This window comes from Xiphophorus maculatus, chromosome 14, assembly GCF_002775205.1.
Source record: "Xiphophorus maculatus strain JP 163 A chromosome 14, X_maculatus-5.0-male, whole genome shotgun sequence".
Lineage (NCBI taxonomy): Eukaryota > Metazoa > Chordata > Actinopteri > Cyprinodontiformes > Poeciliidae > Xiphophorus > Xiphophorus maculatus.
Window position 1 is genome coordinate 8,644,536 of NC_036456.1, and position 14,811 is coordinate 8,659,346.

General features: G+C 38.7%; 2 protein-coding genes across 3 annotated transcripts in view; both read right to left on the minus strand.

Annotated features, from left to right (window-relative positions):
• LOC111610872 overlaps positions 1-14,811 on the minus strand; it is a 289,364-nt gene that overhangs the window by 162,066 nt on the left and 112,487 nt on the right. The window lies entirely within an intron of this gene.
• LOC111610869 (titin-like) overlaps positions 4,041-14,811 on the minus strand; it is a 70,091-nt gene continuing 59,320 nt past the window's right edge. The window contains exons 8-19 of one of the 2 annotated variants that reach the window (XM_023345914.1): positions 14,551-14,805; positions 12,286-12,588; positions 11,795-12,061; positions 7,451-7,702; positions 7,111-7,236; positions 6,953-6,968; positions 6,808-6,860; positions 6,099-6,137; positions 5,940-6,002; positions 5,788-5,847; positions 5,315-5,380; positions 4,041-5,172 (exon numbers count right to left, since the gene is read on the minus strand). In XM_023345914.1, coding sequence (XP_023201682.1) covers positions 5,087-5,172; positions 5,315-5,380; positions 5,788-5,847; positions 5,940-6,002; positions 6,099-6,137; positions 6,808-6,860; positions 6,953-6,968; positions 7,111-7,236; positions 7,451-7,702; positions 11,795-12,061; positions 12,286-12,588; positions 14,551-14,805 — 1,586 coding nt within the window. In that variant the 3' untranslated portion in view covers positions 4,041-5,086. Of the gene's footprint in view, positions 5,173-5,314; positions 5,381-5,787; positions 5,848-5,939; positions 6,003-6,098; positions 6,138-6,780; positions 6,861-6,952; positions 6,969-7,110; positions 7,237-7,450; positions 7,703-11,794; positions 12,062-12,285; positions 12,589-14,550; positions 14,806-14,811 lie in introns of both variants that reach the window. The other variant, XM_023345913.1, reaches the window with a different exon arrangement.

Genomic DNA, 14,811 nt, shown 5'->3' on the forward strand with positions numbered 1-14,811 from the left:
TCACACTATTGACCACAAGATGGGACCAAAGAGGACTGTGTTGAAAAGTTGTGAGTAATAAAACATTATTTTAAAACCAGTAAGCTTCATTTGACCATCACTAATGATGTCATCCTTCGCATTGGTTAGTTTTTGTCACCAGTCTGACAGTTCTTCCACTTGTAACCATGGCAACCTTCTCTGTCCAGTGCATGTCCACACTGGTCTTGTTTATGTTCTAGAAATAATCTGGTCATGTTTTAAGAGTTCATCTTTAGTTAAATCTGGCCAAAGTTTTAGAACAGTTCATCCAATTTCAGAATCAAAATTTTGTAATTTTGCTATTGATGCCCAACGTGAGTCAAAGAGCAAATGAACAAATTATTGCAAGTTCATGTCCCACAAACTCTCCAGTACTACAGCTCCACACAGAGGATAATAGGTTGAACTGCTTTTAATAAAATAAATTCACATTTCTAATGTAGTTAGTGTCTTTATATTTTGTTTTTTGCTGCTGAGACTCTGAACTTAAATACAGCATTGAAACAAACTCACTTGTTACATTTCCTTTTTCTACTTAAAGAGACAAAGTAACAAGAATGATCTTATGCACCATTTTCAGATTGGTGCATAATCTGAAAATTATGCACCGCTTTTTTGTGAAGCGAGATCTTCACAACAAAGCTAAAATCTTAATATAGTGGAAAATATGTTTGTTTTCATTGTGAGACATTTAAGGCTATATTTTATGTGTAGCACTATGAGAAGTATGAGTTGGAAGTTTTTTAGCTTTAGGGTTTCACAAAAAAAAAGAAAAGCATGAATAAATTTAAGTCCAATCACATTTGTCAAGAGTTAAATGTGGGCCTGTTACAATTAAAGGGGCAGTATAATGTGCTTTCAAGTCACATAGTACAATTTTATAGTACAGTCAATGAACTATGTTAACTAACTTGACTTAAAAGAAATTTGACTTTATAATTTATTGCCTTGAAATTGGGGCTTTGTCTCTTTAAAAACTCCTGCTCTTTCTGAAACTTTGTCTTCAGGAAGTCATCATAGCATCGCTCCTCTATTAACCTTTGAAGGTGTATATATATATACACTGCTCAAAAAAATAAAGGGAACACTTAAACAACACAATATAACTCCAAGTAAATCAAACTTCTGTGAAATCAAACTGTCCACTTAGGAAGCAACACTGATTGACAATCAATTTCACCTGCTGTTGTGCAGATGGAATAGGCAACAGGTGGAAATAATTGGCAATTAGCAAGACACACTCAATAAAGGAGTGGTTCTGCAGTTGGGACCACAGACCACTTCTCAGTACCTATGCTGTCTGGCTGATGTTTTGGTCAGTTTTGAATGTTGGTGGTGCTTTCCCATTCGTGGTAGCATGAGACGGACTCCACAACCCACACAAGTGGCTCAGGTAGTGCAGCTCATCCAGGATGGCGCATCAATGCAAGCTGTGGCAAGAAGTAGTGATGGTGAGATGAAGCCTCATGAGGCATTGAACCACTTGAGCCAACTGGTTCGAGAAAGGGTTCATTTCTTGAGGCTTCATGTGCACACGAAACCACCTACTGGCCAGGTGTATAATCACAGCCAGCTGTATCTTAACACGTGTGATGCATTGAATTTTTGTCTATTATGGCTCTTGGGAATGACTTCACAAAAGGTGTAGGACGAAATCATTTGTCTACATAAATTATGTATACACATATGTGTATAATAAAATATTGTTTGAATGTATTCTCTGTGTGTAATTATTCCCAAAATAGTAGTGTCATGTGATATGGCACGTTGTGTAATAATGTTTTTCTGTGACTCTAGAAAAATGGCATGGGCTTAATCAGGCAGAGGACAGTGAAAGTGCTTGTGGAACTAGGGAGGGGGTAGTGAATAGGCTAATGCTTGTGTAACTTGGATGATTTTATGCATTTTTATTAAGAAACAATTTCTCCACAGTTTTTGGTTTCAAACAATTTCTCTTTTTTGACACTACATGGATGAGGTGTTATTATTGTACCCCAACTCCTTGGAGCACAATAAACACCTCACCTTTACAGAAAATAAGAAACAGTGAAAAATACAGTTCCTCATAAGCAAACCTAATGCATCTGCAAATGTTCAGTTCACCTTACCTTGTTAGGGCTTATCAAATCGAAATGTTCCCACATAGGGGAAATCCTCCTCTTTCTCGCCGGCTCCATCCTACTCCTATCCTGTCCTCGCGCTCCTAAATCTCCTATCTATCTATCTATCTATCTATCTATCTATCTATCTATCTATCTATCTATCTATCTATCTATCTATCTATCTATCTATCTATCTATCTATCTATCTATCTATCTATCTATCTATCTATCTCTCTCCTAAACTCTCCAAACACCAAACTAACTGTCTCAAACTAAATAACCACTATCCAAACTCTGCTATCCAAACTATCAAAACTCTATCCGCTCTCTCAACTGACCGCAACTCGCCTACAACAACCCACATTTTGAATGGAGCCTGTGGGGTTTTTAAAGCTGTCAAACCCCGCGCCAAACTCTGAGCCACTTCCCGAAGCAGTCACGTGGTACAGCCAGGCAGCGAGGCTTCGGACGTCATCGTTTTTGGCTCCTCCCCTAAATGAAGCAAGCCTCGATACGCGCTTTACGGAAACGCCCCCTCCATTACTCGACACACGCCTCGAAGCCTCGGCACATCACGTAACATCACTAGCAAGAAGGTTTGCTGTGTCTGTCAGCGTAGTGTCCAGAGGCTGGAGGCGCTACCAGGAGACAGGCCAGTACACCAGGAGACGTGGAGGAGGCCGTAGGAGGGCAACAACCCAGCAGCAGGACCGCTACCTCCGCCTTTGTGCAAGAAGGAACAGGAGGAGCACTGCCAGAGCCCTGCAAAATGACCTCCAGCAGGCCACAAATGTGCATGTGTCTGCACAAACGGTTAGAAACCGACTCCATGAGGATGGTATGAGGGCCCGACGTCCACAGATGGGGGTTGTGCTCACAGCCCAACACCGTGCAGGACGCTTGGCGTTTGCCAGAGAACACCAGGATTGGCAAATTCGTCACTGGCGCCTTGTGCTCTTCACAGATGAAAGCAGGTTCACACTGAGCACATGTGACAGACGTGACAGAGTCTGGAAACGCCATGGAGAGCGGTCTGCTGCCTGCAACATCCTTCAGCATGACTGGTTTGGCAGTGGGTCAGTAATGGTGTGGGGTGGCATTTCTTTGGAGGGCCGCACAGCCCTCCATGTGCTCACCAGAGGTAGCCTGACTGCCATTAGGTACCGAGATGAGATCCTCAGACCCCTTGTGAGACCATATGCTGGTGCGGTTGGCCCTGGGTTCCTCCTAATGCAGGACAATGCTAGACCTCATGTGGCTGGAGTGTGTCAGCAGTTCCTGCAAGATGAAGGCATTGAAGCTATGGACTGGCCAGCCCGTTCCCCAGACCTGAATCCGATTGAGCACATCTGGGACATCATGTCTCGCTCCATCCACCAAAGTCACGTTGCACCACAGACTGTCCAGGAGTTGGCGGATGCTTTAGTCCAGGTCTGGGAGGAGATCCCTCAGGAGACCATCCGCCACCTCATCAGGAGCATGCCCAGGCGTTGTAGGGAGGTCATACAGGCACGTGGAGGCCACACACAATACTGAGCCTCATTTTGACTTGTTTTAAGGACATTACATTAAAGTTGGATCAGCGTGTAGTGTTATTTCACTTTAATTTTGTGTGTGGCTCCAAATCCAGGCCTCCATTGGTTAATAAATTTGATTTCCATTGATGATTTTTGTGTGATTTTGTTGTCAGCACATTCAACTTTGTACAGAACAAAGTATTCAATGAGAATATTTCTTTCATTCAGATCTAGGATGTGTTATTTCAGTGTTCCCTTTATTTTTTTGAGCAGTGTATATATATCTATATATATATATATATAAAGCATCACCGGCAGTGAATATTGAAATTAACCAAAAGATGACAAGCCCAAAAAATTGAACAAGCCATTGATGATGTTACTTTTATTTCAGCACACAAGCAAAAACAAAAATCACTACCGAGAGAAATCGCTGAAGTCCATGCAGATATAAAAACTAAGAGACATATTTAGAACTTATGAATGAATATATTTTTAATAAAAGTCAACATGCTTGCTATATATATCTAATTCCAAAATATACAAAAAATCCGGATATTGTGAAGGAGCATAACTCTACTGCAAACTAACTTAAAGCAACAAGAATAGATAAAAAGATCCCATATTTTACTTATTTCTATTTCATCATTTGAAACAGAAAATGAATCAATTCAGCTGCTGCTGCTCAACCAATAAACATTATTGGTTAGAGTTATTTCACAAATGTGAGCTGCAAGTTGCCTATAGATGCATATTCTACACATACCAAAGATTGCATAAAGTTCAGTACTTTCCTGTCGTCAAGCTGTTAAGGTGTAAAAACTCCATCTAGCAGCAAGTGTGCAGGTTTAAGCTTCAACTGAAATACTATAATAACAAAAGAGCAAAGATATATATCTAATAAATGTCGCTCAGTTACAAGTAGCATTAATAAAACAATCTATTTACCTGAGACTGTAAAAATCATTTTAATCACTATTGTGCCCAATTATGTCTAACATCTTATATTGATTTTATGTGTTGCATTCAAATGATCAATCTACTTAATTTACAACGTGCTTGACGATAAAAATACAGTCACAAGTTTTTGATATAAATAGTTAAATGTGAAGCAAAGTTGCTTCACATGAAACCAAATCAAACTGTTCCAAATCAAATTTAGTAACTTTAATTGCAACATACTTCTAGAAAAAAATAAACACAAAACAATTCACAATTTGCGTTGTGTTAAAAAAAAACGATTTGTGAGTCTTTATAAAATGTTGCATTGCAAAACCTTTACTAAAGTTTAAGCACATCTGACGATTTGGATCTCAGAGAATTATTCTTTGAGTGATCAATACAGATTCTCTAGGAGATTTCTTATGACGGATAAAAATATTGTGTGATCAAAGCAGTTGTTGTGAGTCTTGTAATAGACTGCAGGATAAACTCAGAGCCTGCAGCCTACATGGCAGCACTGTTTTCCACAGCTGGTGCTGATCTGATTTCAGAATAAACTGCTGCCTCCGCTGCTGCAGGACCCGACTTCCCTGTCAAGGAAGAGATTTATTTAAAACATCAAATCTAAAATAAAAGCGAAAAAATGAATAAAAAATATTCCAACACATTTAATTCTGTAGAATGTTTTTTTTTTTAAAGTATGCTCAATAAGAACTAAAGATAAATGCTGACCTTTGTCCTGAGCTTTTTTCTTGACTGTCTCCTGATGGTCGATCACAGCAAAGGTTTGAGTCGAGTCTGGAAAGAGGAAACGGGTTTCAGGAAACATTTGACTCATTTATGTTCCTTCATATAGAGCTGATGGATTATAATACAGACAGAGAGCAAAGAGAAAAACACTAAGAAGGTGAGATGTTCAGAAACTAAATCATCTTTCATTGCAATCTAGATTATAATCTGTTTTTGGAGCTTCTCAGAAATAAATCTAAGCTATTTATAAATATATTAAAAGCATGTTTATGCTCCTAATATTATAGACTATTAAGATGATTTATTAGTGATACGTGTAATCGGAAGTAAATTGGAGTCAAAAGTCTCATACATTATTTTTTAGGCTGGAAGCTGAAACTTTTGGGAACCAATAATCTCCGACTGTTGCAGAGAAATAAACTTTATCAACTATTGTATCATTCATGAAGCTTTACCTGCAGCTCCTGTTTTCACCTCAGAGTAAACAGCGCCCTCTTCTGGTCCACCTTGTCTCCCTGGGAAAATAATACAATAGTCACCAACATGTAGGATAAAACCATTCTGAATCATTTTCTCAGGCTATATATTGTATATAAGTGGGACTCACTGTCTTTCCTAAAGGATTTCATTTCAATGAGAGAGTATGTAACCTCTGGGGCTTCATCTGCTGCTGAAATATTACAGATTTTAAAAAATATATATATTTACTCATCTGTAAATCACACAATTATTTAACCTAAAACATATTAAAAAAGATTTGATCTACCATGTCCAGAAGCTTCAGCCGAGCCGATCATCTCATTACCTGAAGTGAATGAAAGGAGGAAAAAAAGGATCATTGTAATTTAATAATAAACAGCAAAAGTAAATTTTCTTTAGAATAGAAAATCAGACTGAGATTCCTCTTTGACATGAACAGTTTGATCTAAACAGCAGCACATTTAAAATATACAACAGAATCGTAATAAATGTTCAATTGGACATTTACACACATAACAAAATAACATAAAGCTAATTAAAACGTACAGCTAACAAACTCAGGTTAATTAAATTTAGACATTTTATCATGTCCAGTCCCATAAAACTGCTAAAAAAAACATTTTTCACTTTGTTAGAGGAATGAAACAATAGTTTTCCCTCAGGACTCCAAGCTGAAATCCTTCAGGCATTTAGATCACAGCAGACAGAAACAGAGAACGACAAACAAACACAACATGTCTTAGCATTGACTCCTCTCACAACCCTTTACAATGAGAACTTGACAGAACATCTGTTGCTCACATCAGTCACACAAACATCTGGAGCTAATGACCAAGCATTCTGTCTAAAGCAGCATTAAAAGAACAATATCTGGAGTTCAGGTGAAAAACAGGTCAATGCCAAAACAAAGAGGAACTGATTGTGTTCATCTGTCATTCTAAACAAAAACACATTAATAAAACTCTGACCATGAGAAAGGGATTTATATTCACAACCTTCAGGCTGGTTTGTGGTGGAGCTCTGACCTCTGACCTCTGAGCCCTTTGACCTGAAACACAATAAATACATTACATTCATCTATATCTTATATATGCAATGATGATTTATAATAGGGAGAAGAAAAAGATGTAATCTACTCACCTTATGCAGCACAGATCTGATAAAAAATAAATGTATTTTGATTATTCAAATCATCCTGCTTCTAGTTTGTTTCACAAAAGAATGAATGTCCATATCTGAATAATTAAAGTGATTATGAATGAACAATCTGATCCACTGTGAGGAGAAAAAAGTTTCACCTTTGGACCGTCTGCAGCGCCACAACAAGATCAGGAGAATAATGAGAATAATGAGAACGATTCCAACAACTGGTCCAACGATCAACATGACAGGAAATGAAGAACTGACAGGACTGGATACAGTTACTGGAAATAAAAAATATTAAAAATGAATAAATCTTAAATAGCATCAGATTTCATGTCAGTATCGTCTGTTTTGTAAAAATGTGATTTCAAACTTGAACACAGATAAAAATCTTCAGCACATATTCATAAACATTCTTGGTCTTTATCTTGTTCCTAAATTCAAGTTTAATTATATTAATGAATAAAATTAATTCAACATTTTAATCCTCCTCACCTCTAACAGACATCCAGCTCCTTGGTGACTCTTTTCCTGAATGTTGACATTTGTAGAAACCTTCATCTGACTTTGACACTGCAGAGATCTTCAGCTCCTCTCTGCCGTCATTATTGATGAGTTTATTATTATGATAGAAAAACACATTGGAGAGAAGTTTTTGTTTTTTATATCTGCAGCTCAGAGTAACAGGATCTCCTTCAGTCACAGGATGAACAGGGCTCACCAGGATAACACCATAACGATAATCATCTGTAAAACAATCAGAGAATATTCAGGTGAATAACATCCATTTAAGCTGCTTTATGCTTTCAATTGATTTTTGATTCAGAAATTAAATGTTTGATTCTTCAACCAAAAATGTATTTGTAGTCACGTTTCATCATTTCTCCTTTTTAGTCGACATGATGACAAGTTTGTTCACAGAAAATAATGTAATGAACTAATATAATAGTTATTTTACTGTAGATGTTTGGAGAAATTGTTTTGGAGTCGTCCAACCAGAGTCTCAGTTTGAATCTGATGGAGAATCTGAGAAAAATGCTGAGCTCATCACCAAAGATAAATCATCAAATCACAAGTGGAAATAAACATTAAAACATATTTTAAAAACAGATTTAAAAGAAGTGATGCACAAAAAAACACATTAAAATAAGTTGATGAAAAGAAAAAGAGAAACAATACAAGAAAAGAATATATAATATTTAAATAATAATAGTAAGCAAAAAAACCATCATAACAGAAGAGCTACAATATCAGGCCTCAATTAAATGCCAAAGAACAAAAATGAGTTTTAAGAAGTGATTTAAAATAATCCAGGCTGTGGGCAGATCTAATCTGGAAAGGTAGATTATTCCAGAGAATAGGAGCAGCGATGGAGAAAGCCTGATCTCCTTTTCTCTTAAGTCGAGTCTGAGGAACATAGCAGCTGATTATTGGGTCTTAAAGTTCTGGACACAGAATGAAATTTCAAAAGATCCTGAAGATAAGGAGGGGCTAACCCATTTAAAACTTTATAAGTTGTTAAAAGAATCATAAAATCTATTCGATACGAAACAGGCAGTCAGTGTAAGGAGGCCGTTACGGGCCTTATATGGTCACGCTTCCTGGTTCCTGTAAGAAGCCGAGCTGCTGCGTTCTGGATCACTTGAAGACGCTGGATAAGGGATTTATCCAGGCCTTTATATAAAGAATTACAATAATCCAATCCAGATGTAATGAAGGGATGGATAATAAAATCCTTAAAACAAAAATAAGATTTCACTTTTGCTAAAATCCACCAGTGATAAAAACCTGATTTAACAACTGAACTAACTTGTTGTCGAATTTTAAACATCTATCAAAAATAAAACCAAGATTCCTGGCTGAAGTCCAACAAAACGGAGCAAAAGAACCAAGAATCAAATCTGGATTTTTAGTGTGAAGGTTTTGACCAAATAATAGGACTTGAGTTTTGCTATGATTGAGGTGAAGAAAATTTAGATCCATTCATGATCTAACTTCAGCTAAACAATCTATTAATATCTATAGAGATTCATTTTTACCATTTAGTAGTTTTAGGGGCAAATAAATCTGGACGTCATCCGCAAAGCAATAAAACGAAATGTTGAATTTTCTAAAAATCTGACCAACAGGCAATAAATATAAAATATAAAATAATTTGAATGTGTTATACTCCAAAATATAATCTGGTGTTATTCTGTTTTCCTAAGAAAAGAAAATTTTAGCTTTTTATGAGCAGCAGAACAATTGATTGGAAACAATTTAGATCAAGAATAACAAAATCAATATTTTAATCTGAATGTTTACTTTTAAATATATATATATATATATATATATATATATATATATATATATATATATATATATAGCTGGCTGGATAGCTCAATAGATAAGGCATCAGTATATCACCCGAGAGGTTCCAGAGGTTCGAATCCAGTCTGGGTCCTTAGGCAAGACCCTTCAAGCTACTGCCTACCTCATACCATGAGAGACACAAAAATGCATGACATGCCGGCTCAGACGTCGCCCGGCCAAACAAGGTCTGCGTCAGGTGTTGGGGAACCAGAGCACCTTGATGACAAATGGGCTACTGGAACAAGACGGAAATGGGCGAGAGATGAAAATGTGGATCTGTTGGAATGCTACTACTCAAGTAACCCTAATCAGAGAGGTTACATGCAAAGACTGGTGAAGGAATGGTTACTTCGACATCCCCAGTCAACACTAAGCGCTAAACAACTAGTAGCTCAGTGTTCCAACATCCGCAAACGGCAACTGCTATCACAACTTGAGATTGACGAGATACAACACAAATGCTACGGCAAAAAGGAGGAACCTGGATGTCAGAACTGTGGGGACTTAACTACAAGTCCCCACCCAGTCAGGGGATACACGGCCCCAATGAGCGAATCAGAGCTGAACGAGACGGCTGCTGACCTGAGAGAGAAAATCATGACCCGAATGACAACCAGACCTCCTCGGCGCCAATTACAACGGCTGAGTGAAGTACCATCAGAGATCATTGAGAATGTGAATGCAGCATTGAGAACAATCCCTACCAACACCATAACAGAAACCTGATCTACAACTCAGCATCAGTGATCCTTGAGACACTTGGCTATAAGAGCAGCCATGAGACCCAATACCCACCATGGAAAAGACGGTTAGAGGCTAAAATCAAGGTATCAAGGAGGGAAGTGAGCCAACTGTCAGAGCTCCACAAGGGTACAATGAAAAGACCAGTACCCAGAAAGTACAGGCAGATGCCCATACCTGAAGCACTCGAAACTGCCAAACAGAGGCCCACAACAGCAATGCACAGTGGGAGATCAACCATGCACAGTGGTTGATCTCTCAACGAGAGGACCATAATAACCTCCCTGAGCAAGCCTTGGTAACCATCACTGTGACAGATGTCCAAGTATGAAAAACTGGACAGCACCAGGGCCTGCATTGAATGCTTAGAGATGTATAACATCAACAGGACTCTGAGAGCCTTCATTGCAAACTCGATGAAACTGTGGAAAAGCCAACTGCAAACCACTTGCACAAGTGTCCATCAAATGTGGCATATATGCTCTGTCCCCGCTACTGTTCTGCATAGGCCTGAACCTGAACCTGAACCCTGAGACTGTACACGAGCCGCAAGGAAGGAGGCAGAGGACTAGTGAGTGTGAGAACCACAGTCCAGGACGAAACAACTAAGATCCATAAATACATCAGGGACAAAGCCTCAACAGACAATGTGCTCAGTGAATATCTCAGACAACAGGGAACGGAGGTTGAGGTGCCAGAGATACCATCATGGCAGGACAAGCCCCTACATGGGATGTACCACCAGCAAATAACCCAAGTGGCTGATATCAGTAAATCCTACCAATGGCTGGAAAAAGCTGGACTCAAGGACAGCACAGAGGCCCTCATCCTGGCCGCCCAGGAACAGGCCCTAAACACCAGAGCAATAGAGGCCCAGATATACCACACCAGACAAGACCCAAGGTGTAGGTTGTGCAAGGAGGCCCCTGAGACAGTCCAGCACATAACAGCAGGGACTGTTTCTGTCCATATTCTGCACAGAAACATCTGTGCAGAATATGGACTGGAAACCCCGAGATCAAAGTGGGAAACACCCCCAAAGGTGGCGGAGAACACCAGAGCTAAGATCCTGTGGGACTTCCAGATCCAGACAGACAAAATGGTAATGGCGAACCAACCAGACATTGTCGTAGTGGATAAACAACAGAGGAAAGCCGTTGTGATAGATGTAGCAATACCAAGCGACTGCAACATCAGGAAAAAGGAGCACGAGAAACTAGAGAAATACCAGGGCCTCAGGGAGGAACTGGAGAGGGCCTGGAAGGTGAAGACCACAGTGGTGCCTGTGGTCATCGGGGCCCTCGGGGCAGTCACCCCCAAACTGGACCAATGGCTACAACAGATCCCAGGAACAACATCAGACATCTCAGTCCAGAAATGTGCAGTCCTTGGCACAGCCAAGATACTGCGCAGAACCCTCAAGCTCCCAGGCCTCTGGTAGAGGACCCGAGCTCAGAGGATAAGAACCACCCGTGGTGGGTGAGAAGGGAATTTTTATATATATATATATATATAACCTTTTTTAAATAGAGTCCTGATATATAAAAAAACAACCTTTAGAACATTAATAGTAGTTATAAGGGAATAGAAGTCAGAAATTAATCTAGGCAATTTTTTTTTGCATAATTCGTTTTTTTATGATTTAACCTTGGACTAAACATATTTTTACAATAATAAATATATTTATGATTTATAAATGCAAAAAGAGGTTAAAAGAAAAAAAACCCATAATAAACCAGATCTTACCCTGTACAGTGATGTTGACAGCGTTGCTAAACTCTCCAGATATTGACTCACACCAGAACACTCCATCATTATTCCAGGAAATGTTAATGGTGCATGTAGATCCAGTCCCCCAGTGGGAGCAGGTAAAGTCTGACAGTCCTTCTCTTTCTATAATCCTCATCAGTCTCCACTCAGTAGAGTTTCCCTCACAGCTCAGAGACACAGAGTCAGATCTGAAGTGTTGAACTCTGTCAGGATTCACTGAGAGAGAAGCTGCTGGACGAGGATCTGAAAACAAGACAGGATTTCATCTGAGAACAGAAACATCTTTAAAATGTTTCATTAAAATGGTTGTTTCTATAGTAATAAAGATTACAGCAAACATTTCAGCAAGTCAAATAAACAAACTACCATAGAGGAAATAATTATTTTGTCTTTTACAAAAACAAGTTTTATTTTATCTGTGAATGTTTAACAGCCTCCAATGATCAATTTTTTAATTCATCTCTGACCTGCAGACCAGACAAACTTTGGTTTACTGTAATAAGTGTCTTGTTCTTCTCTTTTTGCTCTGCACAGAAATTTTCCTGTGTGAGTCGGTCCATTAATGATGAAGGAGTTCTGCTCAGTCCCATTGGTGCTGCCAGGCAGCAGCTCAATGCTGTAGGAGTTGCTGGATGGATCAGGAACATCTTTATACCAGAAGAACCTCCATCCTGCTGATTGAAGCTTCAAACCCTCACAGCTCAGAGTCACTGAGGCTCCAGGATTCGGCCATGATGGAGACACAGAGAGGACAGGCTGAGGGGGAGACACTGGAGAGAGATTTGAAACTGGGTCAAACTTTTAACCACAACCTCTCTCTTTTATCTTCGTTTTATGTCCCTTAAAGGGTTAATATAGTTATATATTGAAATTGAAGTAATAACCATAGTAATAATAATAACAGATGCTCCCTCTGGTTTAACCTTAACTTTGATATTTTACTTCCTTTTTCAGTAACATTATATTTTTACACTATTGTATTCTTATAATGTGAATTTTATTTCATTCAACACTTTCATTTTCCTCTTATCACATAAATCAGGGACTAGAAACACTGATCAATATAATCTATTGAATCTTTATTCCTTGTATCACTGAACTCTAAGATGACTTTGATCGATGTCTCTAAAAACTTTCTGAAACTCTTTCAGACATTTTCTTTGGACTTTGGCTTCTTTAATATATAGAAATTTCCTTCAAAGATGTTCAGAAAATTTTAATCTATTGTAATAAAATATAAAGAAATTAAAGGTTGGCCTAAAGCTGTTATACATCTCACAATAATTTTCAGCTTCAAAATTTTTTTTAAAATTATTTTTATTTTTAATCTGTATGTCAGAAGGCCTGTTTGTGCCCCTCAGCAATAATATTTAGCTAAATATAATAATTTAGGAAAAATAAACTATTCTTTCTGCCCTCAGTCTAATAATGACTCTCAGAGCCTCCATGTTGTTCAGACTCCGGGTCCATGGTGAGGAGGAGGATCTGTGCCCTCTAACTATCAAATAATGGGCAAGAATATTTTTTCATTCACTGGTTTGTGAATAAAAACGTATGTCTGACGTTAGAAAAACTGTTTCTATTTATATTTTGATAATCGTCCTTGCAATAGCGGGACAAAACCCGCCTCGCCCATAAACTCAGAAATGCTTCAGCTGCAGAGAAAACTTCTGACTTTAACTTCATCATTCTGCTAAAAGCCCGGTTCACTACAGGCAGCTTGAGTCGGTCCACTGACAGATAGAAAGAATGTCTGTCCTTATATCAGACATACTGATATAAGACACGGTACCGACTGTCACCGCGGGTCGCAACACAGATCAAAGCCCCAGTATCACCTGGTACCACCTGGTACCACCTGCTCTCTGTTTTCTCTGCTTCTCCTTAACGTTTCTACCAGGCAGGTTAAAGCCGCTGCTGACTGGATCTGGGCTGGAGGTTCGGGGCTGTAAATAGAAGTTACTGCAGAACCTCAAGTGTTAAAGGAAGATTCGGCCCATTTAGAGTCACAAAATAAACATCAGAGAAAATATTGTCGCAATAATTAGAACCGCAGCAAAAAGCCAAACATGCCACAATGAAATGAATCAAAATGTCCCCAAAGGTCTGTGTTACAATTAAACCATTTCTAGGGGCCCCTGAATGTCTGGAGGCCCCTGAATGTCTGGAGGCCCCTGAATGGCCCCTACCAGCAGCTACTGAGTTTTCTTTGCCTTGATATCTCAGTCTTATAATTCTAGATCTCAGAGGTTTAACATCAAGCTATTATATAGAGTTAACCCCTTGGAGCTTTTTCATCTATAAATCATTCTGCAGCCAGGTTGTTCTAGAGGTTGAATAGATATTATTATGGCTTCATTAGTAAAATGGCAGCAATTTTGCTTATTTCATAACTTCATAACCTTTGACCTTCTCTCCTCTGGTCTGTTTAACAGATACAGTCTCAGATCAGCTCAGCCCTCCAGGACTGTCAGCAGCAGAAACAGAAACTTTATACCTGTTGGGGAAAATATAGATTATATTTGCTTTGCATTTCCGAACATGATAGCAATGATACAGTAGAATCCAATTAGATTATTGATAAACATGGGTTGTTGCTGTGTTGTTGTATGGAGTTTTTGTTCAATGTGCCCCTTTTTTAAATTTGAGCCTCTGCCCCTCCATAGGTCTCTGCACGGCCCTGCTACTGTCATTAAAAATGATCACTTGTCAGTAATAAATAATCAACTTACCTACAGTTATTTTAACAACATTACTCCATGGTGTAAAGGAAAACCCTCTATTTCCTCTGCAGCTGTGTTCTCCACTGTAGTAATGAGTAGCTGATATGATGTTGTATTCACTGGATGATGGAAAGTTTCTATTGGTTGATCTCCATTCATACGTCCACTCAGTTCCTCCCTGGATCTCACATCTCAGAGTGACTTTCTCTCCTTCATATATCTGAGACCAGTTGGATTGCAGAATCAAACTGGGTTTATTGGGAGCTAAAG